Source organism: Pseudorasbora parva, chromosome 4 (assembly GCF_024679245.1).
Source record: "Pseudorasbora parva isolate DD20220531a chromosome 4, ASM2467924v1, whole genome shotgun sequence".
In the NCBI taxonomy this organism is placed as follows: domain Eukaryota; kingdom Metazoa; phylum Chordata; class Actinopteri; order Cypriniformes; family Gobionidae; genus Pseudorasbora; species Pseudorasbora parva.
Window position 1 is genome coordinate 35085582 of NC_090175.1, and position 21699 is coordinate 35107280.

Consider the following 21699-nt stretch of genomic DNA (forward strand, 5'->3'; position numbering starts at 1 on the left):
CAAATCAATGCCACTTGACAAGTACTTTCCCAACACATCACATTCAGAAAGCCTCTCTGTGTGCATGTTTTGATGTACACACACAAATCTCTTTATAAGAGTTACAGTGTTTTAGGGGGAGCTAATTCTGTCATTATTTCCTCACCCTTAAGTCATTCCATGAGCACATGTATGCTGTAATTTTCGATAGACTACACAAAGATATATTTCAAGGAATGTACGTTATTTTCATACCATGGCATAAAAAAGAAAAGTCAACATATTGTATGATAAATGGAGTCCTGGGTTCTATATTTAGATCTATAGAAAAAAAGAGGCATAACTATTTTTAGCACTACATTGGCATGATTGTGTTTACACAAAACAAGTAATGACAAAAAATTATTTCGCTGCAAAAGATGGGTAATTGTCTTTCCCCAGAAAAATCTGAACGTTTGTTTTTGTTTTTCGCTCGCTCACCTATTTCAATTTGTGAATATGAAGTGAAACGTTCCCTTCCGTTGCAGCTCTCTTTTTCTTTTCTCATTCTTTCTATTCTACAGCTCTTTTGACTAAAATCAGTGACAAAAGAAGCGAAGTGGAGTCATGCCGAAGGGGGCATGAGGTTGTGATGGTCTGTCTATCATGTGTTTTTGTCCTTTATTCCCTCATTTAGACTTCAGCTAAAAAAAAAATACTCCTTTTGAGGTGTCTATACTTCTACAGACTGCATAGTTGTTATTATTATTAAGCATGTAGTTGTTTGATTGTTTGCATCATTTCCCACCTGGGTTTTTATTATTTTACATTCATATTTACACTCTATATGTTGTTTTACAACTTAAAAGTATAATCTTTATTTATTTATTTTAATGTGAATGGGAGCCTACCCCCTGGTGAGTGCATACCTCCGCTCCAGTTAGCAACTGTAGGAATTAATAACACACACAAGACCTTTATCAATACTCTTATGTATTCATTTTCGAAACAAGAACATGTTCACTCTTGTCTGTGTGATCAGAGAACATAGCTCATGCTGTTTCCTTCTAGTAACAAATGTAGCCAGGGGCCTTTTTCAGGTCTAAGGCACGTTGGGCTGTGTGAATTAGCTGTGCGCTGAAATTCAAAAACGCATTAACATTTATTCTACACAGCCAGAGAAAGAACATAGAATGCACCTTAAAAAAATTATCACAACGATGATAATAAAGCCATTAAGACTAATTGTCTGTCTTAAAAGAATTTACAAGTGGCATTAAAATGCATCCTTTCACTGTATCTACAAGTACACCACTAGCCTATAGGAATAAGCTGAGGTCATTGAACAATAGCCTTTACATTTAATAAGAAATAGGTTCTCACATGTCTCGTCTAGAATTTCAATTTTCAAAGAGTTTCTATTTTTAAATAAATTCCATCTCTTACTGTATGCCAACAATTGTATTATGTGCTTGTTTTTATTCTCCTATTTAAATTAGCTTTAGCTAATATAGCTACCTTAGCTACACATTTTATCCAAAATATAGTCCTTGTGGAGACTTATCTTTTTTTTGGTCCCTGCAGAAAGTTTTATGTGATGGGTAGGGTTAGAGGTAGGTTTGGGTAAGGGATAGAATATACAATTTGTACAGTATAAAAATCATTATGTCTATGGGATATCCCTGTACAACGCGTGTGTGTACACGTTTTCTGAGAAATGAACTCACCATTTGTGTCACAGAATTCCTTTACTTCTCAAGTCATTTGTCTAGACTTAGGGACAAGTCAGCGAAGTTGAATCCCAGACAGAGAGAGAGATAGAGTCCATCCTCAATCCTCCCTACTGCCCGTGAGGTGATTACACTCGTCTTTTCCCCAAAGTAAACCGCCCATTCTTATCGCGGCAGTACAGTTAATCCTGCCTCTCTGTCCCTCAGGGGTGTCAGAGAGGTGGGGAGGGGAAATGCTGGAAGGAGAACACATTTGCCACTTGTCTATGACACATAATACCCGAGGTCCTTCAGGCAATCAACTTTTACCTCACATGTATTTGCTCATCTGAAGACCCCTGCCGGCTCAACTGCTAGTAAAAGGGGAGGGGGAGGGGTCACAGGAGAGACAACCTAAATTAACACTTGACATTCAATACGGTCAGGGCCTTAATTGGCCAGAGCCTTCCTTAGAAAGCAATTTTCTATTCCCCAAACTACCTCAGGAGTGTCGTGCATGAAATGAGGTTGAGGGGGAGTATGTATGCATCTGTGTGCACATGCATTCATGCCACAATGGACACAGCGTGCTTGGTGGCCTGATGGTCCCTTCCTCACTCTAATTAGAGAAGATCAAATATTGGTACGCGATCTAAGCTGAATTGGGACTGGAGCTCCTATCCCCTCTGACACACACACACACACACACACACACACACACACACACACACACACACACACACACACACACACACACAGCTCGCATGCTTGCTTTTTTATTCTATGTGAGTTATGACAATTGTCTGGTGACCACAAAATGCCAGGAGCAACCTCTGGGCACTTTATTTTATGTGCTCACTCTTCTCTAAACAACACACACAAAGCACACACCCGCACAAACACAGACAGACGTGCATAGTGTCTTTTCAGCCCTCACTTCACAGAGGATACCGTTACCGGTGATGCTATTAACGCTTTCAACCTGAAAGGAATTACCCTTCCTTTAGCTGATCAGACAGCATTTTAAACTTTTAAATGCATCCTCTATCTGTAATCCCCTCTTTGCCATGGGTATTATCAATTGACTTTAAGACCAGATAATGTTCTTCTCCCACACATATACTCCTGGAAATAGAGTTTCACTTCACATGATTATAATCCCTACTCCTTGAATCGTGTAATATTTGTTGAATGGGTGAAAATCAATAGTGCTGAAATAACAGAAGGCTTGCCTACTGCTAACTGCCCATGTACATCTCACGCAACGTGAGACGGATTTATCAGCGCGGGTCGATGCGATGCGAAGCGCAACCCACTCCCTAAGCAAATTGGGATTCGCATGCTAGACTGTCCTCATATATCAAATATTTAAATATTCTTTTTGATATCACTGGTCACTCGCAAAAACAGCCCAGATCCTCTTTTGAGCTTGAAAACGGAGGCATTATGAGTGCCTCCACTCTGCTACAGTCAGCAGCTCATGATAAGGACAGGGAACTCTGACCCCTTTGGTTGCCTAGATACACCGGCCACTTCATTTGGAGTCTATCACAAGAGCAAATGAGTTTGTTTGAGCTTTAATTGACACCATGGATTGGAGAGAAGGAAGAGCAGTACCGCTCAATATATGACAATAAACCCACCGTAAATCACATCTGCTGTGCATCTGGGAACATGCAATGTGGCATTTTGTGCATTTTATAGATTATATAACATGCACGTTTTTATATGCGCCGGGGGGGGGGGGGGGATACTTTTTTGTAGTTTGTGAATTCATTGTAAAATGGAACTCTTATAATCCTCAATGTCAAATATTTTTCATGCCTGGTTTGGATGATTTTTTTTAAATGCTCATAAAAATAATGTAATTGCTACACATATGCTTTACTACTAAATCATCAAATAAACAGAATTAATTAATTTGGCAGACATGATGGAAGTATGTGGAATATACCCGTTGGTAGACTTTCTAACGTACGGTATGTGTGTGGAGTGGAGTAATCCTGAGATATGCCTCATGAATGTCCAACCTCTGTGTTTCCACGATCTGAGCAGCATCAGTTCCAAGCAAAGCAAAAAAAAAAAAAAAACCTTTTCCCTCAAACCTAGAGCTACAACACACACTCGCACACAAGATTTTGATATAAAATATGCCTCCGGTTGATTGCAGTTCTGGTTGATGACAGCACAAGCCCGCATATACACAATCACACACACACGCACGTCAACCTTTTGTACAAATGCTGGTCATAATTTATTGGGTAAAACGCAGAAAACACACATAAAACAAAAGCATTTCACAGTTAATCTAACGTTTGAAATATTTCAAGCATGCAGGAAAAGATCAAACAAATGTATGCATGCTCAGTAAATCTATTTTGATACAGGACATGGTGGTGGGGGTGCTTTTTGCTCATTTCTGTAAATCCTAGACCTCAAACCATGTTTAGATTTTGAAAGAGATTAACATTTTTTTATGGTCACTTTCAAATATTTTTAACCTGCACAAGATCAATAAAGCGATGCTTTATAAAGTAAAATTAAAACAAATGATTTAATGAAAACAATTCCTTGCATACATAGATTCATTAAAATATTTGTGTGTTTTGTTTCTTTCAATATATATATATAATTGACTGACATTAGTCTTTAGGAACTCAACCCAGAAAATACACAAAATATTGTCAATCCAACAGCTAGAAAAGCATTTCTTCTTTACATCATTGTAGACATTTTTATATGACTTGGACTGAGTGCTTTACTTCCCCATGCTCAACAACACCAGCATAGTGTCACTAATGAGGAAAACCACTGTGAGCAACTGAAATTACTGTCATTATCTGCGGACATATGTAACTATAACAGTAATAATGGTGGAAGGTAGTAGTAATAATAATAATAATAATAATGGTAAATCAGCCACAACATTAGATGAAATTATGGTGACACAGTCAAACCACACAGCAAAATTGAAAATGAGAGATTCTTTCCTGCAAAGGGGAGTGTGATTTTCTTGTCTGTGTTTTGTTGATGGGAGAAATTGCCCTCTTAGCTGTTTAAGATGAGGTAGACTAACAGCTTAAAAATAGCGGCCTCTGAATGTGCCAGTGGCATTGGCAAATATCCAGCAAAGAAGGAAAAGAAAAAAGAAAACAAGAAGCAAAGAAACAGAAGTCATGCCCTCATTTCATGGCCCATGTTCCCATTACATTGTCATCAATATGCAGAGTTTTCCAAATATTGTAGCCTTACTTTAGTCCATTGCCTCAAAATAGTGGTGTAACAGTCTTTAGTATGGTTTGTGGGTTTGGAAGTTGCAGTTACGTTTTTATACATTTTCGTCTTAAAAATAATATCAGAGGTTATTTTAGGCGCGCAAAGTATATATGTATATGCACCCTTTGAATTTACCTGGATTTCTGCATAAATTTGCTAAAATGATTTACATATCTTTAAACAAACTGCGTTAATGATTTCTGAACAGGCAGGAAATGAGAATTTGCGACATAATCAATCACCGGGGGTGCTGACATATGATTCGTTTTACATCACCACAAGGCTCTCACACCTGTTAAATGCGGTAAAAGTGATAATAAAATCATGTGAGAGCCTGAAGAGCATAATTTTTCATGATCTCAGGTGGTGTAAAGTTGAAATGTGAGACTGACTGCAGCGTCCCAGAGTTAAAGTTGAAGCCCAGCGGTAAAGTGAAAACACTCAGCAGGCTTTGGGGTCTGACTGTCTGATTTGAACGACCTTTGCGGAAGGGCAGGTGTTTTCTGGATTGGACGTGGCATAACTCCGCACCAGCGAAGGTCTCAGGGGACATGATAACTGACTCCAGTGATTCTAACTGCCTCTTGTTAGAGCAAATCATAATGGAACCTCTTACCGGCATTCCGGGACTAAGGCTTTCAGGCACAGACTGCACCGGAGGCACTAAGGTTAGAAGGAAATCTAAAAATTGTCTCTGTTAATCTGATGTTTTCTTATTCAGTACTGAGAAATACAGTATGTGCAGAAAACACAGGCCTTTTCATTCATTTAACCTAATATAAAAATCTCATTTTTAGTGTATTCATAAATTTAAAAGAACTGCTATACAGTACATCCCCCAATCCAAAAAAAGAAAAGAAAAATATTCACTGTCATCAAATACAGTAATTCCAACATTCTTTCTTTGTTTTGAAGCTTGTGGTCTCCGCCTCGGTGTTCATTACGCAGCCATCTTTCAACTCCTAAACTAGGTTATGATACCTCTCCACTCTCTTAAATAATTTAAGAACTGAGATCAAGTCGTAACACTTATGAACATTTATGCATATTCATAATTGTACCAAGATAAAACTAATCGCATCATTTTTAGGATTCTGCCACGGGCCCTTATGTGCTCTGTTGAATAGGTGTGTAAAAAACCTCAACAGCAACATTTTAAACGCACATATATTCACAACAAACGTAACTGCATACTGTTTTCTCTTTTTGTAGGGTACTGAATAAACATAATGTTCATGCAAATTTCTGTGCGGCTCATTTTATATTTACATGGAGGTGGTACGTGTCTCATCTCTGGGAACACTGTCCCTCAGGTCTCGCCTATCAGATCTCTCTGTCTCTAGCTGAGGTCTGAGAGGCCTCTCTCTCTTTCTCTCAGATCTCTGAGGTCTGAAGGGCAGCTGGTGCATTCTGATTGTGTCAGGCGCTCGGGGAACTAACAAGACGCAGAATGATGGTAATGTCCCCTCATTACCGCCACGCCGGGGGTGGTGACATCCTGACTCTAAGACTATTGAAACAGCAGTTTCCCTTTTGACCAGGACTTCCCTTCAGTTCAGAAAAAAAAGGGGGCGAGGAAAAATTCCAACTTTTCAGAGCACTGACTAAATTGTCAAGGACCAAAAATACACTTGGTAACATCCAAAATAACTGGTCAAAAATATAATTTAATACAGCGGGATCAACCTAAATACATTAATTTATACCAACAACAAAAAAAAGCTTTTCAGAGTTAAATCAATTAGAAATAGCTCTGTAAGGTAACAATTGCATGTTAACACTTTACTATAACATTAGACAAACCACCAAGTAAAACTATTTCTTTATCAAATGAAGAAAATATAGATGACTTCTTCATTAAATTCTTAAAATTCCAAGGTTAACAAGTTGTTTGACATTCACTTCACATATGAATTCTGCTTATGTAAAAGATGTTGTCACTATTTGAATTCTTGCTAACACTTTAGTATGGGGAACACATATTCACTATTAACTACGACTTTTGCCTCAATAAACTAATTTACTGGTTAGTAATAGTTAGTAAGGTAGTTTTTGTAGCATTTAAGTTTAGGCATCAGGTAGGATTAAGGAATAAGGTCATGAAGACTAAGGCATTAATATGTGCTTTTATAAGTACTAATAAACAGCCAATATCCTAGTAATATGCATGCTAATAAGCAACTAGTTAATAGTTAATAACTGAACCTTAAAACAAAGCGTCTTCTATTCAGCCGTTTTTGACCTAATAGTTTCAAGTGTCTTATAGTCAAGTCAACAGTATAATCAGCATTTACCCACGGGAAAGCATGGCTACCTTTCAACGCACATCGCCCTGATAAGAGCAGAGCAGATGGTCTCACATTTTTATCGCGTCTATGTCCATGGCATTGACCCCGTCTGCGTGTCACCAGAGAGAGCACAACATCACCTCGTTTCTCCTGCGCAACGCTGGAGACAGTATTGCTCCGCTTTCTGACACTCCAGAAATATATTCCAGAATGAACATGTGAGTGGCCATGTCGCCCCTGAGGACAGACAGAGAGCAGAGAAGAGGCACTGCACAAGCATGTGAGTGATGTGCCCAGTGTCAGCTATTGATCATAGCCCAAGGAACACACAGATCTCAAACACCTACTCATATCCACTCATCGCTCCAGAGAATAAAGGAAAGATAGCAACCAAATCTTTAGTGAGGCTGAATGAAAATCTTAACTGGATCGATTTGTGTGCTTTCCAGTGTGGGACTTTGGGTGGGAGGGGGGGAAGGGGGGTCTTGTCCCCGTTGTGAAGTGCTGATGAATCTGCCTCCAAACTGGCTGCAAGCCAGTATCACAGAAGAGTGAATTTCTCTACTCACCAGGGACCACTTCCCCTTCCCCAAAAACAACCCGCTTATGTCCCACACTTTCACTCGCTCCCTCTTTTCATCTTGCGCTTCCTCTCTTTGCTTTTAAATATTTAAGATTAACAAAATAAAAAATAATCATAATTAAAAAGCAAACAGCAATTTAAGGAAAAATACATTTTAAAGGGACTAAAAAATGGAGTTTAAGCTGGTAAAATATGTACATTTAAGACAAAAAAAAATCTTTTTTGCAGAGATTGTTGAAAACAATAACAGAGTGTGGTGATATTTCTCATGAGCATTTTAGTTTAATATTCTAACATCGCTTTGTAAACAGTGAAATTTAGGGAATTAAATCATGAATATTAAAACTAATTTAACATAGAGACCGCTACAAACAACATGTTTATTAAAAGCCATAACTGCAGCATATTGATTAATACACTAATTATGTAATCACTTAAATGGAATGAGAAATTCTGAATAGGTTTTTTTTTTTTTTCAGGGTGGAAAAAAATAATAGTTCCAACAACTCGCATTGACAGTAGGGATGTAGGCAGAGGTGTAGGCAGCACAATAACTGGCATGTATCGCTTGTGTACGGGCATGGCAAACACACAGTCACACACACTTAAAAAGTGCAGAACTCTCGAATCCGGTCGCCAAACATCTCTCGGCCTTTTCTCTCTCATCTGCTCATCACCTCTACATGCACCTTTTTGTAACTCTTGACTTCCACAATAAAACACGCCAGCAAGCACTCTCGCTTTACAACAAAAACAGAGAAAAAGTTTACCACTCTCTCTCTCTCTGATCCTCTCCCCACCCTCCCTGCTTCCTCCACATTCCAATTTCTCCTTGAAAACATTAAGAGGCTGTCTGTCGGGGAAAGCGAGAGGAATTAGGAAAGAAAGCATCCCTGAGCCAGGTGAGATTACTCCTCTCAACTGAGTCCATTACTTAACAGGGTCAGTAGTTAGAGGAGCCAGATCCGTTCAGCACAAAGACCCCTGAACCAGCAGCCTCTCTCTTAAGTACAGTGGCGCAATAACTCGGTGAGCTGACGCCACTTACTGTCTTTGAAATTAAGTTGCTCTTATTTTCCAACATATCGCATACGTTCAGCGACAATGACCCTGCGACAGGCACCTTCCTGTCACCAAAGGTTGAAACAGTCACACTTCCTGTGGCTGCTCCATCTTAGTCAGCACTGGCTGCACCGATCATGTTGGCACTGCCCTAGGCTCTGCTCTATCTGCCGAGAAAAGATGGTGGGTGTCTCCCAAACCACATATCCTCTTTCACTCTCCTCTCCTCTCCTCCACTCCACCCTTCTCTTTCTCTCAACCAAGGCCAGCCAAGAGTCGTTTCATCTCGCACCCACACACACATGCAGCACAGAGAGGGGAAAAAAGGAAAACAGACACTTCACTATAATCACATGTACACACGCTCCTGTGCATACACGCACACATACACCTGATCCAAAGAAAGAAAGAAAGAAAGAAAGAAAGAAAGAAAGAAAGAAAGAAAGAAAGAAAGAAAGAAAGAAAGAAAGAAAGAAAGAAAGAAAGAAAGAAAGAAAGAAAGAAAGAAAGAAAGATGGATATTCAAACCTACATGACCAGTAACCTACAGAAGACCGCAAAATGAACTGGAGGAAGAAAAAAAAACTACTGGAAAAATGTAATGCCTAATGTTGCTCCTTTGCCAGAGTCTGGAAGGTTTTTTTTTTTTTTTTTTTTTGTATCTTTATTTGTTTATTTGTTACATTAGAGATTATGTCTAATAAATAAATAAATAAATAAATAAATAAATAAATAAATAAATAAATAAATAAATAAATAAATGAGCCCATATAAACCGCGTACAACTAATTAGTTGCAGGATCCCTAACTGTTCACTTTTCAGATATCAAAATACATGTCATACAACATACAATATTTATGTTCTTTAACATTTACAATAGTTCATAAATTAAAATAAAGCAGCTGTATAATCAGACGAATCGAACACAATCTGGCATCTTTTTTTACAGGCTGTTTTTCATTTAATATGTTTCTAATTATTTTCACTATAAGTCTCTGTATAAGTCTCTGTGTCATGTCGCAACCGCAACCGGGAGATTTTTCGTTTTTACATCTTTCACTCAAGGTGTCAAATGTCAATATTCATTATTTCAGATTAAATAAATGATTCAATTACAGTAGGCCTATTTTACGTTTTGTTGTGGCGGTTAAATTAATTAGCAAACAAGACTGGCTTTATCAGCTAATCGTTTCGCGGAAAATCTTTAATTTTCGGTTTCATTCGATTTCAAATTATTATTATTATTATTATTATTATTATTATTATTATTATTATTATTATTATTATTATTATAGAAAATCAATAGCAACAATAATGCATTTGCCGTTGCAGTTGTAGGCTATTATACGTTCTTTAAACGAAATATTCTAGAAGGCTTTTATGTAAAATCGTCTACAATGTAAAATAATGTTACACTGATATGTATTAAAAATTGGCATTTGTGGAATGTACAACGGGGGACATAACAAGTGGTTCAAACACGAGAGGATGCTGAGAAGCCCCAGAGAGAGTGATGAAGTTCGCCATGCATCTCAGAGTTTTCACGGGAGAGTTGATCAGATTCAGCACCTGAAAAGGGGCTCACAGCCTTGCTTCAGCACCGCGTGTCAAAGGAATCACATCAAATTAAGAAGCTTTAAGTGCTCGCTCATAGTGCAGCCGATTAGTCTAGATTGAGCAATTAGAACCCATTAATAACCAAGCCCACATTGACAAATATAGGCTATTGCATAAAATAAACCCTAGCACAGACATCCAGAATATTTGCTCATATGGGTTTGATATTAATATCGACTACTGCACGTGGTCAGCGGTGTTTGTATCATTTGTGGAAATGCACAGGTGTACTTTTAATACAAAAAAAAAAAAAAATTCGGATCGGATATTAATTGATGATTAACATGTCGTGATCTTCTTGTTGACAATAGCCTACATAAAGCTGACATTAATTTAGGACGCAGAAATTTAGGTTAAATTACACGCTCGAAAAGGCTTGCAGCCGCTCTTTTATAAAAAAAATAAAAATACATCTGGAAAAAAAATACACATTTGGAAAAATACATATTTGAGAGGGGCGAAAACTTATTTCATGCGCATTGCATTTTAAAAGAAAAAAAAAAACATAAAAACATATCAGTGGCTACCTAGTTTCTTTCCATCTGAGATATACGCATCACATTTTAATATTGATTATGAACAGGAGCAGGATATTATTTTTTGACATTTCTCCATAAATATTTCTTCATAACTCATAACAAACGAGAAAAAAAGGATCGGATGCACAACATTTATATTATTATATTTGTTTAAGTCACAACTGCATCTGAAGAGCTGGGGCAATATTGTCCTGTCAAAATAATTGATATAGCAGCCAGATTACACTGTCATTAATGTTCATTACACATGACACTCTCTTAATAAAATATAATTATATTCAACGATAATTGAGTGATTTGGAGTCGACTTCAAACAAATTTGACTTATGCCACTTATATTTCATGTCAAGGATAAACGGTTTAAACACTCAAACGTTCAAATACGCGTCATAATACAAGAATGCAAAACACTTTATGTAGATAATTTTATATAGTTACTAAACGCGTAAGGTCCATTCAGAATATTCCATTGAGTTGTTAAAAGTAAGAACCCTTTCATGCTCATAGTGTTTTCGTGAAGGGTTGAAGCGCAGGTCTGAATCCACCTGCGCCGGAGCCCTGATGCGCCGAACAGCGCAGCGCGCGTCTGATCAGTGCCATTCAAATCTTATTCTCACTCAGATTTCATATTTCTAAGTCAACTACAACCGCGCAGAGTAAAACCTTTTCAATAATAAATAACACATAATTATTTAGAGAAATATATAGTTTAAACTAAACGGGGGGAAATGTAATGTCAAATAAATACAAACTGGATATTCATATTTTTACCGTGTTCAATTTTAACCGATACGCATCTCAGTGTTGCAAAAAAAGGGAGCTAATCGAGTAGGGGAAAAAAAGTTCGTGAGGAATCTGGAAAGATATGTGGATGGACCCCCATTGTTGGCCAAAGGGAGTCCAGGGGCCTGCGCTCGTATCAGCGTGTGCATGGCACAGAGAAAGCAGCCCTGATGATTAATGTTCTGCTCACCTCCTCAGACCCCGATCCCCCTCCCATAAACATTCTGTCCTGATAAAAGCATTCAGCTCAGGAACTTTACAATAACTACACACAATGTTATAGAGCTGTAAGATATTACATGGCTAGGGAATACTTTTACAAGTCGATGATGTTAAGAACTCCAGAAACAGATGAAGTCAATTAAATGTGCCACAGCCTGATCTCCAAAGGGTCACCAAAACAAAACCTCCCAGTCCACACCGACCGGACACATGTTCACTAATGCAATTAATAAAACTCATTTCTCTTCAACACTTAGAAACTTTAAAAAAGCGAAGGCTGCAATTTGTGAAAACGGGCATCAGCCACTAAACCACTCAAAAGAAGGGAAGCAAAACAGTTTACATAGTCGCAAATGTTAAAACCACCGAAACAATTTTTTTTTAAACACATTCACATTCGAATGCTAAAACGATGAAAAATAAAACCAAAATAAAAAGCATGCTCACGCTCAAACACACACTTTAACAGTTGCACAGAGACGAAGCAGACAGAGCGACACACTGAGCGAGAGGGACAGCATCCCACTGACCTGCTGGGACATTCTGAAAAGGAGGTTGCTGTCAGTGCTCTGCTGTGTCCATGTCCCCATGAAGCCCGGCTCGGCGCTGGCCGGTCTGGTGCTGAACTGCATGGAGCTTTCTCCTTCTCCTCCTCCTCCCCCTACACCGCTGCTGCTGCTCCTGCTGCTGGCTCTGGCCGTGGACTCGCGTGCCCTCTCTCGATCTTGTTCTCTCCACAACACACCGCCTCTCACATCCAACTCTGTCTCCTCAGACTGCCGGCAGAGAAGAGGGGGAAGGGGGGTGGACGGGGAGCCGGAGAGAAAAGTACAAGAAGGTGGAGGTTCAAAGAGGCAAAGGGTGACTGCTCTGTTCTTTTTTTTTCTCTTCTGTCCTATTCTTGCTCTCTTTTTTCTTTTCTTTCTTTCTTTCTTTCCTTTTCTTTTCTCTCTCTCTCTCTCTCTTTGCTATCTTCTCTTGAGAGAGGGGTGAAAGTGGAGGGTCTTGCCTGCCAGTAGCAGGAAGAGTGTGTTGAGTTAATTCAGGAGCAGGGCTGCACAATGCATATTTCCTCTGGGGCATGTGGTGGTAGCAGGGCAGGATGAGCGGAGTGTCGGAGGTAAGGAGGGAGGAAGAGAGGGATGGGGGTGTGAATTGAAGTGAAGTGAAGGAAGGAGAGAAAAAAAGGGGGATGGCAGAAAAATGGAGGAGGAGATGGTGAAGGAGAGTAGTTTTTTATCTGCCCCCCACACCCCCCAACCACACACACTTTTTTTTTTTTTTTTTTTTTTGAAATGTCAGTCAAGCCGTGTATGGGCTGTCCTCCAAACACACACGGACAGAGACACATACATACATTCCACACAGAAATCAATCGTCAAGCAAACTCAGTCACCCGGAGCCTGCCCTTTGAACCCCTCGCACACCTCTAACATGCACAACAACGCCACTTATATTTAGCACTTAAAATGCACTCCTTGCACGACTACCCTCTTGTAATAGTTCTCTTAAAAAGTTCCATTCACAAAGAAAACAACCAAAATGACTTTACAACTATTTTTCCAAGAGCAGAAGACAAATCGTCCCTCCCTTCTCCCCAAAAGGTGCCCTTTCTCACCAGCGTGTCCAGCGTGGTTTTCCTCCCAGCTGTGTGGAGATCAGGTGTTGGAGTGTGTCAGTTCCAAAGCAGCCCCTCCTCTCTCTCTCTCTCTCACTCTTTCTCTTTCTCCTTCCTTCCCTCTCTTTCTTTCTTCAGGCCCCTTCTCGCCTTCAGAGATGCCTGTCCTCTGCTTCCAGACTAACTCCAGCTAGCGCTGTGTCAGTGTGCATGTGCGTGCAGCCGTGAGTACATGTGTGTTGTTGTGAGGTAGAGCATGTGTGTCGGGCCGCAGCACGTCTGAGTTAACTGCTCCTCTCTTCTTGCTGGCACTCAATGACACGGCTCTCTCTCTCCTCCACTGATCTGCTTTCCCACTGAGAGGAGAGAGAGAGAGAGAGCAGGAGGGGAAAGGGTTGTCCCTGTCTTATTACCAGCTCTCCATGCCTGATGCTTCTTCACTCCAGACCTCAGTGGGATTGAGCCACTCTCTAATACATGCACTCACACACACTCACACACACACATAGAGAACTGGCCCATCCACACAACTATTCCAAGCAAATAATGCATTTGTCAATACAATTGGACAAGCTCCAACTTCTATAATAACCTCAACGCTAAACGAAAAGACGTTTCTGAGCCTTCCAATTGCACTTTGTTTTATTCTTCTTTATTTCGTTTTTACTCATGACAGCCAGCAAACACACAGCGAATGTGTAAAAATGATTTGTTTTAAAGCAAAACATAAAAATAAAATATTTCTATTGTATCGTTTACACATTGTGTCTTCACTTCTACTTTCAAGCTGTCTGGGATTAAAGCAGAACGTGACACTAAAGCCACACTAGAGCCAGGTATTTTGAGGTGGACACACGTCCATTTGATTTTTATTACAAAGTCTGATTCCTTTGTCTGTTTTTCTCTCCCCTTGTATTAAACAGCTCTAGCTAATGGTTCTATGCAATCATTCCACGCCCCCCCACCCCCCTCACCCCACACCAACTCCCCCTGTGAATGCTCGCACAGACACACACACACACACACACACACACACACACACCGTCTTGTGGAGTAGTGCGGCAGAGCACATAATCATACATACTCTCCCACTCACAAACACACACACACACACACACACACACACACACACACAGGGAAACCTCGAGTGGATGCTTTCAGATTTTAATTAAGAAAAAAATGAGGAAGAGGCTCCATTTTTGCCAAATTGGTCCCCGCAGCAGACAGTCTCACAAAGGTGGAGAAGAGAAAGAAAGCCCTAACATATGCACTTACAATAAGTGGCGGCATCTCTCCCTCATTGTACATGCCAAAACATTTTACATGAGAAATGTGCTGTGTAATGAAGCTATTTTTTGTTATTATTGCAAGTCTTTCCTCTCATACTTTTTTTTTTTTTTTTTTCCTCCAGCACTTCTCCTCACGTCAGCTGTAAAAAATTATAGTCTTTGACAATGCGAGTGTGTCTGAAGAAGATGTCACTGTGATCTCTCTTCTATGAGACAGAAAGAAAGGGAATTAACTTTTCTCCCTTCGCTACATTAAATGGCTTCTCGTATGTAGAAAGCCACTTGAAATTTTGTGGCAATTTGAAGGAGACAGCTGTTACTGTCCGTTAAAAGCCTCTGTACAGCACTAATGACAGCTCTGGCTAACCTTTACCTGAGTAATCTGCACAGCATTTTGTCTGATCAAATCTAGTGTCCTCTTCTTCTTCTTCTTCTTCTTTAAGATTGAATGAAAAAGGCAAGAGGAATGGTGGCAGCTGCAATAAGAACTTAATATGCTGTATTGTTTCCTCATCTCACCTCTCTCTCTCTCTCTCTCTCTCTCTCTCTCTCTCTCTCTCTCTCTCTCTCTCTCTCTCTCTCTCTCTTCTCTCTCTCTCTGTCAAGCGCAGAGTGCCTCCGCAGTAACCAAAGACGTAAAGACCGTACATCTTTACAAGCAAATGGACACTAATGAGAGCTGCTTAGAGCCCATTGTCACACACGTGTCCCCTCCATTTCATCTGTTCTCACATACTTTTTCTTGCTTAGTTCTAAATTGCCATGAATTGTTGTTTCTGAAAACAGCACAGGCATTAATGTGTAGTAAGCATGCCTTTAAAAACATGTAAAAAATACAATTTATATAATCAATAACTCTAAACACCAAAGAAAATTGTTTCTTTATTTAGTCTCTACGGTCACAGCTCCCATCTCAAATGATCTTCTCCCCTTCAGTTCTCTTTCTCTCTTGAATGTGCTGGTCTCTTGATTTTTCAAGTGCTAACCGAATGTTTCAAGTCAAGCAGGCAGCTCAGCTTCTGACCTCCCTATTAATAGTTGTTATTTGTGAGGGGTCTGAGAGGACTCTGATAATATCCCTTTCGCTTTTTGCTTGCCATCCCCATCCTTTTCTTTCAGTTTGTCCTGTCCTCATCTCTCTCTCTCTCTCTCTCTCTCTCTCTCTCTCTCTCTCTCTCTCTCTCTCTCTCTCTCTCTCTCTCTCTCTCTCTCTCTCTCTCTCTCTCTCTCTCTCTCTCTCTCTCTCTCTCTCTCTCTCTCTCTCTCTCTCTCTCTCTCTCTCTCTCTCTCTCTCTCTCTCTCTCTCTCTCTCTCTCTCTCTCTCTCAGGGGTAAGGGTGAGCTCAGATCCTGTCAGTGGCAGCAGTGGTAGTCGTGGAAAGCAGAGAGCCACAGTAATGGACTCCTTTATTAAAACTATTATTCTGCAAGACTTCAAATTCCCCCAAGACTAGGGCCATGTCGAAGCTGATATAATTAACTAGAGGCTCAGCTACGGATCAATTACCAGACAAGCAAGTGATAGCCAAATCAATGAAAGATCATCAGCCACATTATCTGTGTTGCAACTCATTAGAGTAAAAGAGAAGAGAGCATGCTGGGAGTCCTGGGGCTGTGGCACTGCGGCAGCACAGAGGGCATTGACTTTTTCTTAGTGACCCATGTCAGTTTTTGTGTTGGGGTCTGTGACATTTTTGCAGATGTCTTAAAAGGTGTCTTTATTTCTCAAGGGTCCTCTATATGGTTTTTAAGGAACTGAGAAGTGGTGAAAAGCGGACATAAAGTCTTTTTGCAAATGACTTGACATTGATAATAAACTTTGCCTGCGCTGAGGGAAAGCTGGTAAACAACAGAGAGGGAAAAATCGTTATCTGACAAGTGAATGGCAAAGTAAACTCTAATTAATTATTCATGAGGTGACATGATAATTTTTGTTCCTGTAGAGGATGGTACTAGCAAAATCAAGGTCATGAATGTGATACCCAGGGAATGCAAGAACGGATAAAATGTATACCTTGAATGCCGTGTAAGTCACTTTAGTAAAAATAGTCAATGCATAAATGTAAATGTAATGATTTTTTTTGTTTGTTTTTTGTTTTTAGTTTTTTTTTTTTGGTGCTGTATTTTTTATTTTTATTTTAAATGATTTAATTTTAATTGATTTTAAATGTCTTTCTTTCATTCTCTGTTTTTAGGGTGTGTGTGTGTGTGTGTATATATATATATATATATATATATATATATATATATATATATATATATATATATATATATATATATATGCACTCACCTAAAGGATTATTAGGAACACCATACTAATACTGTGTTTGACTCCCTTTTGCCTTCAGAACTGCCTTAATTCTACGTAGCATTGATTCAACAAGGTGCTGAAAGCATTCTTTAGAAATGTTGGCCCATATTGGTAGGATAGCATCTTGCAGTTGATGGAGATTTGTGGGATGTATATCCAGGGCACGTACCTCCCATTCCACCACATCCCAAAGATTTCCCAAAGAGTAACTGTAACCTATTGTGTTGAAATCTGGTGACTGTGGGGGCCATTTCAGTATTTTTAGGTTTGTGACATGGTGCATTATCCTGCTGGAAGTAGCCTTGTGGAATAGGTACATGGTGGTCATAAAGGGATGGACATGGTCAGAAACAATGCTCAGGTAGGCCAAGGCATTTAAACGATGCCCAATTGGCACTAAGGGGCCTAAAGTGTGCCAAGAAAACATCCCCCACACCATTACACCACCACCACCAGCCTGCACATTGGTAAAATGGCATGATAGATCCATGTTTTCATTCTGTTTACGCCAAATTCTGACTCTACCATCTGGATGTCTCAACAGAAATCGAGACTCATCAGACCAGGCAACATTTTTCCAGTCTTCAACTTTGCAAGGTTGCAAGATTGTGCGTGTTGTGGCTTCACAAATGCTTTGCTGCACACCTCGGTTGTAAGGAGTGGTTATTTCAGTCAAAGTTGCGCTTCTATCAGCTTAAATCAGTCGGCCCATTCTCCTCTGACCTCTAGCATCAACAAGGCATTTTCGCCCACAGAACTGCCGCATACTGGATGTTTTTCCTTTTTCACACCATTCTTTGTAAACCTTACAAATGGTTGTGTGTGAAAATCCCAGTAACTGAGCAGATTGGGAAATACTCAGACCGGCCCGTCTGATACCAAAAACCATGCCACGCTCAAAATTGCTTAAATCACCTTTCTTTCCCATTCTGACCTTCAGTTTGGAGTTCAGGAGATTGTCTTTACCAGGACCACACCCCTAAATGTATTGAAGCAACTGCCATGTGATCGGTTGCTTAGATAATTGCATCAATGAGAAACTGAACGGGTGTTCCTAATAATCCTTTATTTCAGGCAAAATGGAAAAACAAAATATGAATTTTAAAAAAATGTAGGTACATAATTTTTTTAGAGAAGGAAGACAGTGTGTGTGTTTGTGTTTGTGTGTGTGTGTGTGTGTGTGTGTGTGTGTGTGTGTGTGTGTGTGTGTGTGTGTGTGTGTGTGTGTGTGTGTGTGTGTGTGTGTGTGTGTGTGCGTGTGTGTGTGTGTGTGTGTGTGTGTGTGTGTGTGTGTGTGTGTGTGCATAATGACATGGGTATGACATACAAAGAGAGGGTGAAATATGAGGACATTACCCATGTCCCCAATTTTCAAAATGCTTACAAATCATACAGAAGTTTTTTTGAGAAAGTAAAAATGCAGAATGTTTCCTGTGATGGGTAGCTTTAGGGGTAGGGGTAGTGTAGGGGGATAGAAAATACGGTGTGCACAGTATAAAAACCATTATGCCTATGGAATGTCCCCACATTTCACAAAAACAGACTTTGTGTGTGTGTGTGTGTGTATGTGTGTGTGTGCGCACACGAGCGAATTGACTGATTATAATCTCTCCCCTGCACAATGATGCCCACTTAATGGCTGAGATAAGGTTTTATCTACGCTTTGGAAAGTTAACGCTTCTCTGATCCCCAAACCCAACCCCCACCCCCACCCCTCAAATTAGGGTTCACTATTAAACCAACTGCCACAGTTCCATTTTCTCACCTACATTTAATCCAAAGAGGAAAAGTGTCCAGCTCACTTAAGATGGTGAGGTCAAGCTGTTAAATAAACTGTCTGCAAGGAAGTGAGGATGGAGACAATACCTTAATTAGTGACTTACACACACATACTGTACACACAAGTCAATGGACGATTCGGATATTAGTGCACTCTTCATGTGACTTGAAGACAGTGTGTCGATCAGATAGCAGCCAGATAGAACTGTCACTGTTCTGTTCTGCTGGAAGACGCAAAAGGGCCACAAGACATCATATGACACCATGAATAAACAACCTTTCACTTGTGTAGAGAACGAGGGAGAAAGTGAATGTCCCCTGAACTCAAGAGACACATGTGATACAAATGCCATCGATAGTGCAATCACTCAGTACTCCACGTACCATTGTGACCAGCAAGAGCAAAGGAATAAGAGAGAAAGAAAACAAAGATACTCTCATTCTGGCCTACTTAAAAGCACGATTAACATTTCTCTAATCGCTCATAGAGCATGTGGATGTAACATTTTTAAAATAGCTAAATAGAAAGTTAAACCTTTAACCTTCCTCACTTCTACTCATGGTAGGAACAGCCAATTGCAGTGACTGTATTACCCGCTGCCACCCATCACACAGTTAGCAGCATTGCAGTTGCCCTGGGCTGTATGGAATAAAATATATAGAATTTACTGAGTGTTAGGTTGCCTATTGTGCCCAAGCATGATTTATTTAAGTCCATGTCAATTAACAAGAAACTATACTTCCAACCACAGCTCGAGAGTTTTAGTTCCAACAACATAAGTCTGCGATGCTGTTTGCAAATGTTCATTAGAAGTATGGTTTCAGGAATCGCCAAATCATTTAACTATCTCGGTAATGGCGTAACTTGCGTCAAAATTGACTAACAATGCTTTTGAGGAACACATCCCTGGTTGTCTCACATCACCTCTGCTGATTGAGGTGAAGAGCGATGCTTGAACTCCATCGGTGTTAAAAGGAGAGGTTTTCATGTGTCCACTCTAGTTCTGTCACTTTTTTCTCTCTGTTTCTTGCCCCCTGACCTCCTCTCGGCTTAGCCTCTCCAGACTCAACTTGCAGAGCATCATCCAGTTTGTAAACCTGTCTATACTGCTGATCCCCAGAGTCACAGCTTAGAGAACGGAGATTAGACCAGAATTCAAAATAGAATAGAATTGTTAAGGACTGCATTAATTAGTAGGTGGCCTTTTGAGTTTTACTTTTTTTTGGTCATTTAATGCAGCATGTTTAGTTTTCTTTAATCTATCATTCCTTTTGGATTTTGTATGTATAGAGAGACTAAAAAAGCATATTGTAATTTATAATATATTGTCCTCAATGTTTCATCAATTGAATTGAAAACCAAATAGGTGTGTGAGTTTTGATTTGCAATGCCTTCTAGTAATCTTTATAACTCACCACATCACTTATACAGCTTCGGCTACTAATTTAGTTCATTGCACTGTCAGTAAATTGCAGCTTCATAAGTCAAATATCTCATTATTGGGTAATTTGGAGATCCAACTTTATTTCCCTTCTTTTTTTGTTGTTGTTGTTTTGAAAGCTAAAAGCCCAAAAACCAAAATGGTCTGAATTAGAAATAGCTGACTAGCATTCTACTTTTACTTTTTAAGTCATACAATATGGTAGAAATTGTAAAATTAATATAATAATATAAATCTATCTTTTATGCGTACGCACACTTTAAAGGGTTAGTTCACCAAAAAATGAAAATGCTCTCATTAATTACTTACCCTCATGTCATTTGACACCAGCAAGACCATTCATCTTCGGAACACAAATGAAGATATTTTTGTTGAAGTCCGATAGCTCAGAAAGGCCTCCACTGACACCAATTTCATTTCCTGTCTCAAGGTACTAAAGACGTTGTTAAAAAGCCCATCTCACTACAGTGGTTCTACAAAAATGTAAAAAAGCGACTTGGACTTGAGTGATGGGCCGATTTCAAAAGCCTTGGAGCTTAAGGAATCAGCCTATCGATTCATGCTTCAGATTGTGCATCAAACTGCCAAACTGCTGAAATCATGTGACTTTGGCGAAACGAATCATGAATGGATACGCTGATTCATAATGGTTCGAAGCTTTTTTTTGTAAGTCGTTATTTAGTTTGTTTGTTTTTTGTGCACAAAAACTATTCTCGTCGCTTCATAAAATTATTGTAGAACCTCTGTAGTGAGATGGACTTTGAAATTATGTCTTTAGTATGGGTATTTTATGAGTCTTGAGAGAGGAAATGACATTGTTGTCAACGGAGGCCTTTCTGGGCCATCACATTTCAACAAAAATATCTTTATTTGTGTTCCGAAAATGAACGGAGGTCTTACGGGTGTCGAACTACATAAAGTACTTAATGACAGAATTTTCATTTTTGGGTGAATTAACCGTTAATTGATTTAAAAAAAAAAAAAAAAAAAAAATAACAACTGCAAGTGTGGAGGCACATAATAATTTGACAAAAAAAAAATCGCTTGGCACTGCAGAACTACTTGCTGTACCGTATAGCATCAGTGAAATATTTACCAGACCTGCCCAAAGAGCAGAAAGAAGTAAAATGCACAATTTTGACCACACAATATGTTCTATACTAATAAGCAAATAAATTCTCAAAAAAGGGGAAAAAAGAAAAACACAATAAACACTCAAAGTC

At 39.4% G+C, this 21699-nt stretch overlaps 1 protein-coding gene across 5 annotated transcripts in view; it reads right to left on the reverse strand.

Moving 5' to 3' along the window:
- bnc2 (basonuclin zinc finger protein 2) overlaps positions 1-21699 on the reverse strand; it is a 235512-nt gene that overhangs the window by 121215 nt on the left and 92598 nt on the right. For 4 of the 5 annotated variants that reach the window (XM_067441602.1, XM_067441601.1, XM_067441603.1 and 1 more), the window contains exon 2: positions 12569-12814. In XM_067441602.1, the coding sequence (XP_067297703.1) occupies positions 12569-12814 (246 nt within the window). Of the gene's footprint in view, positions 1-12568; positions 12815-13656; positions 13979-21699 lie in introns of those variants that run through there. The other variant, XM_067441604.1, reaches the window with a different exon arrangement.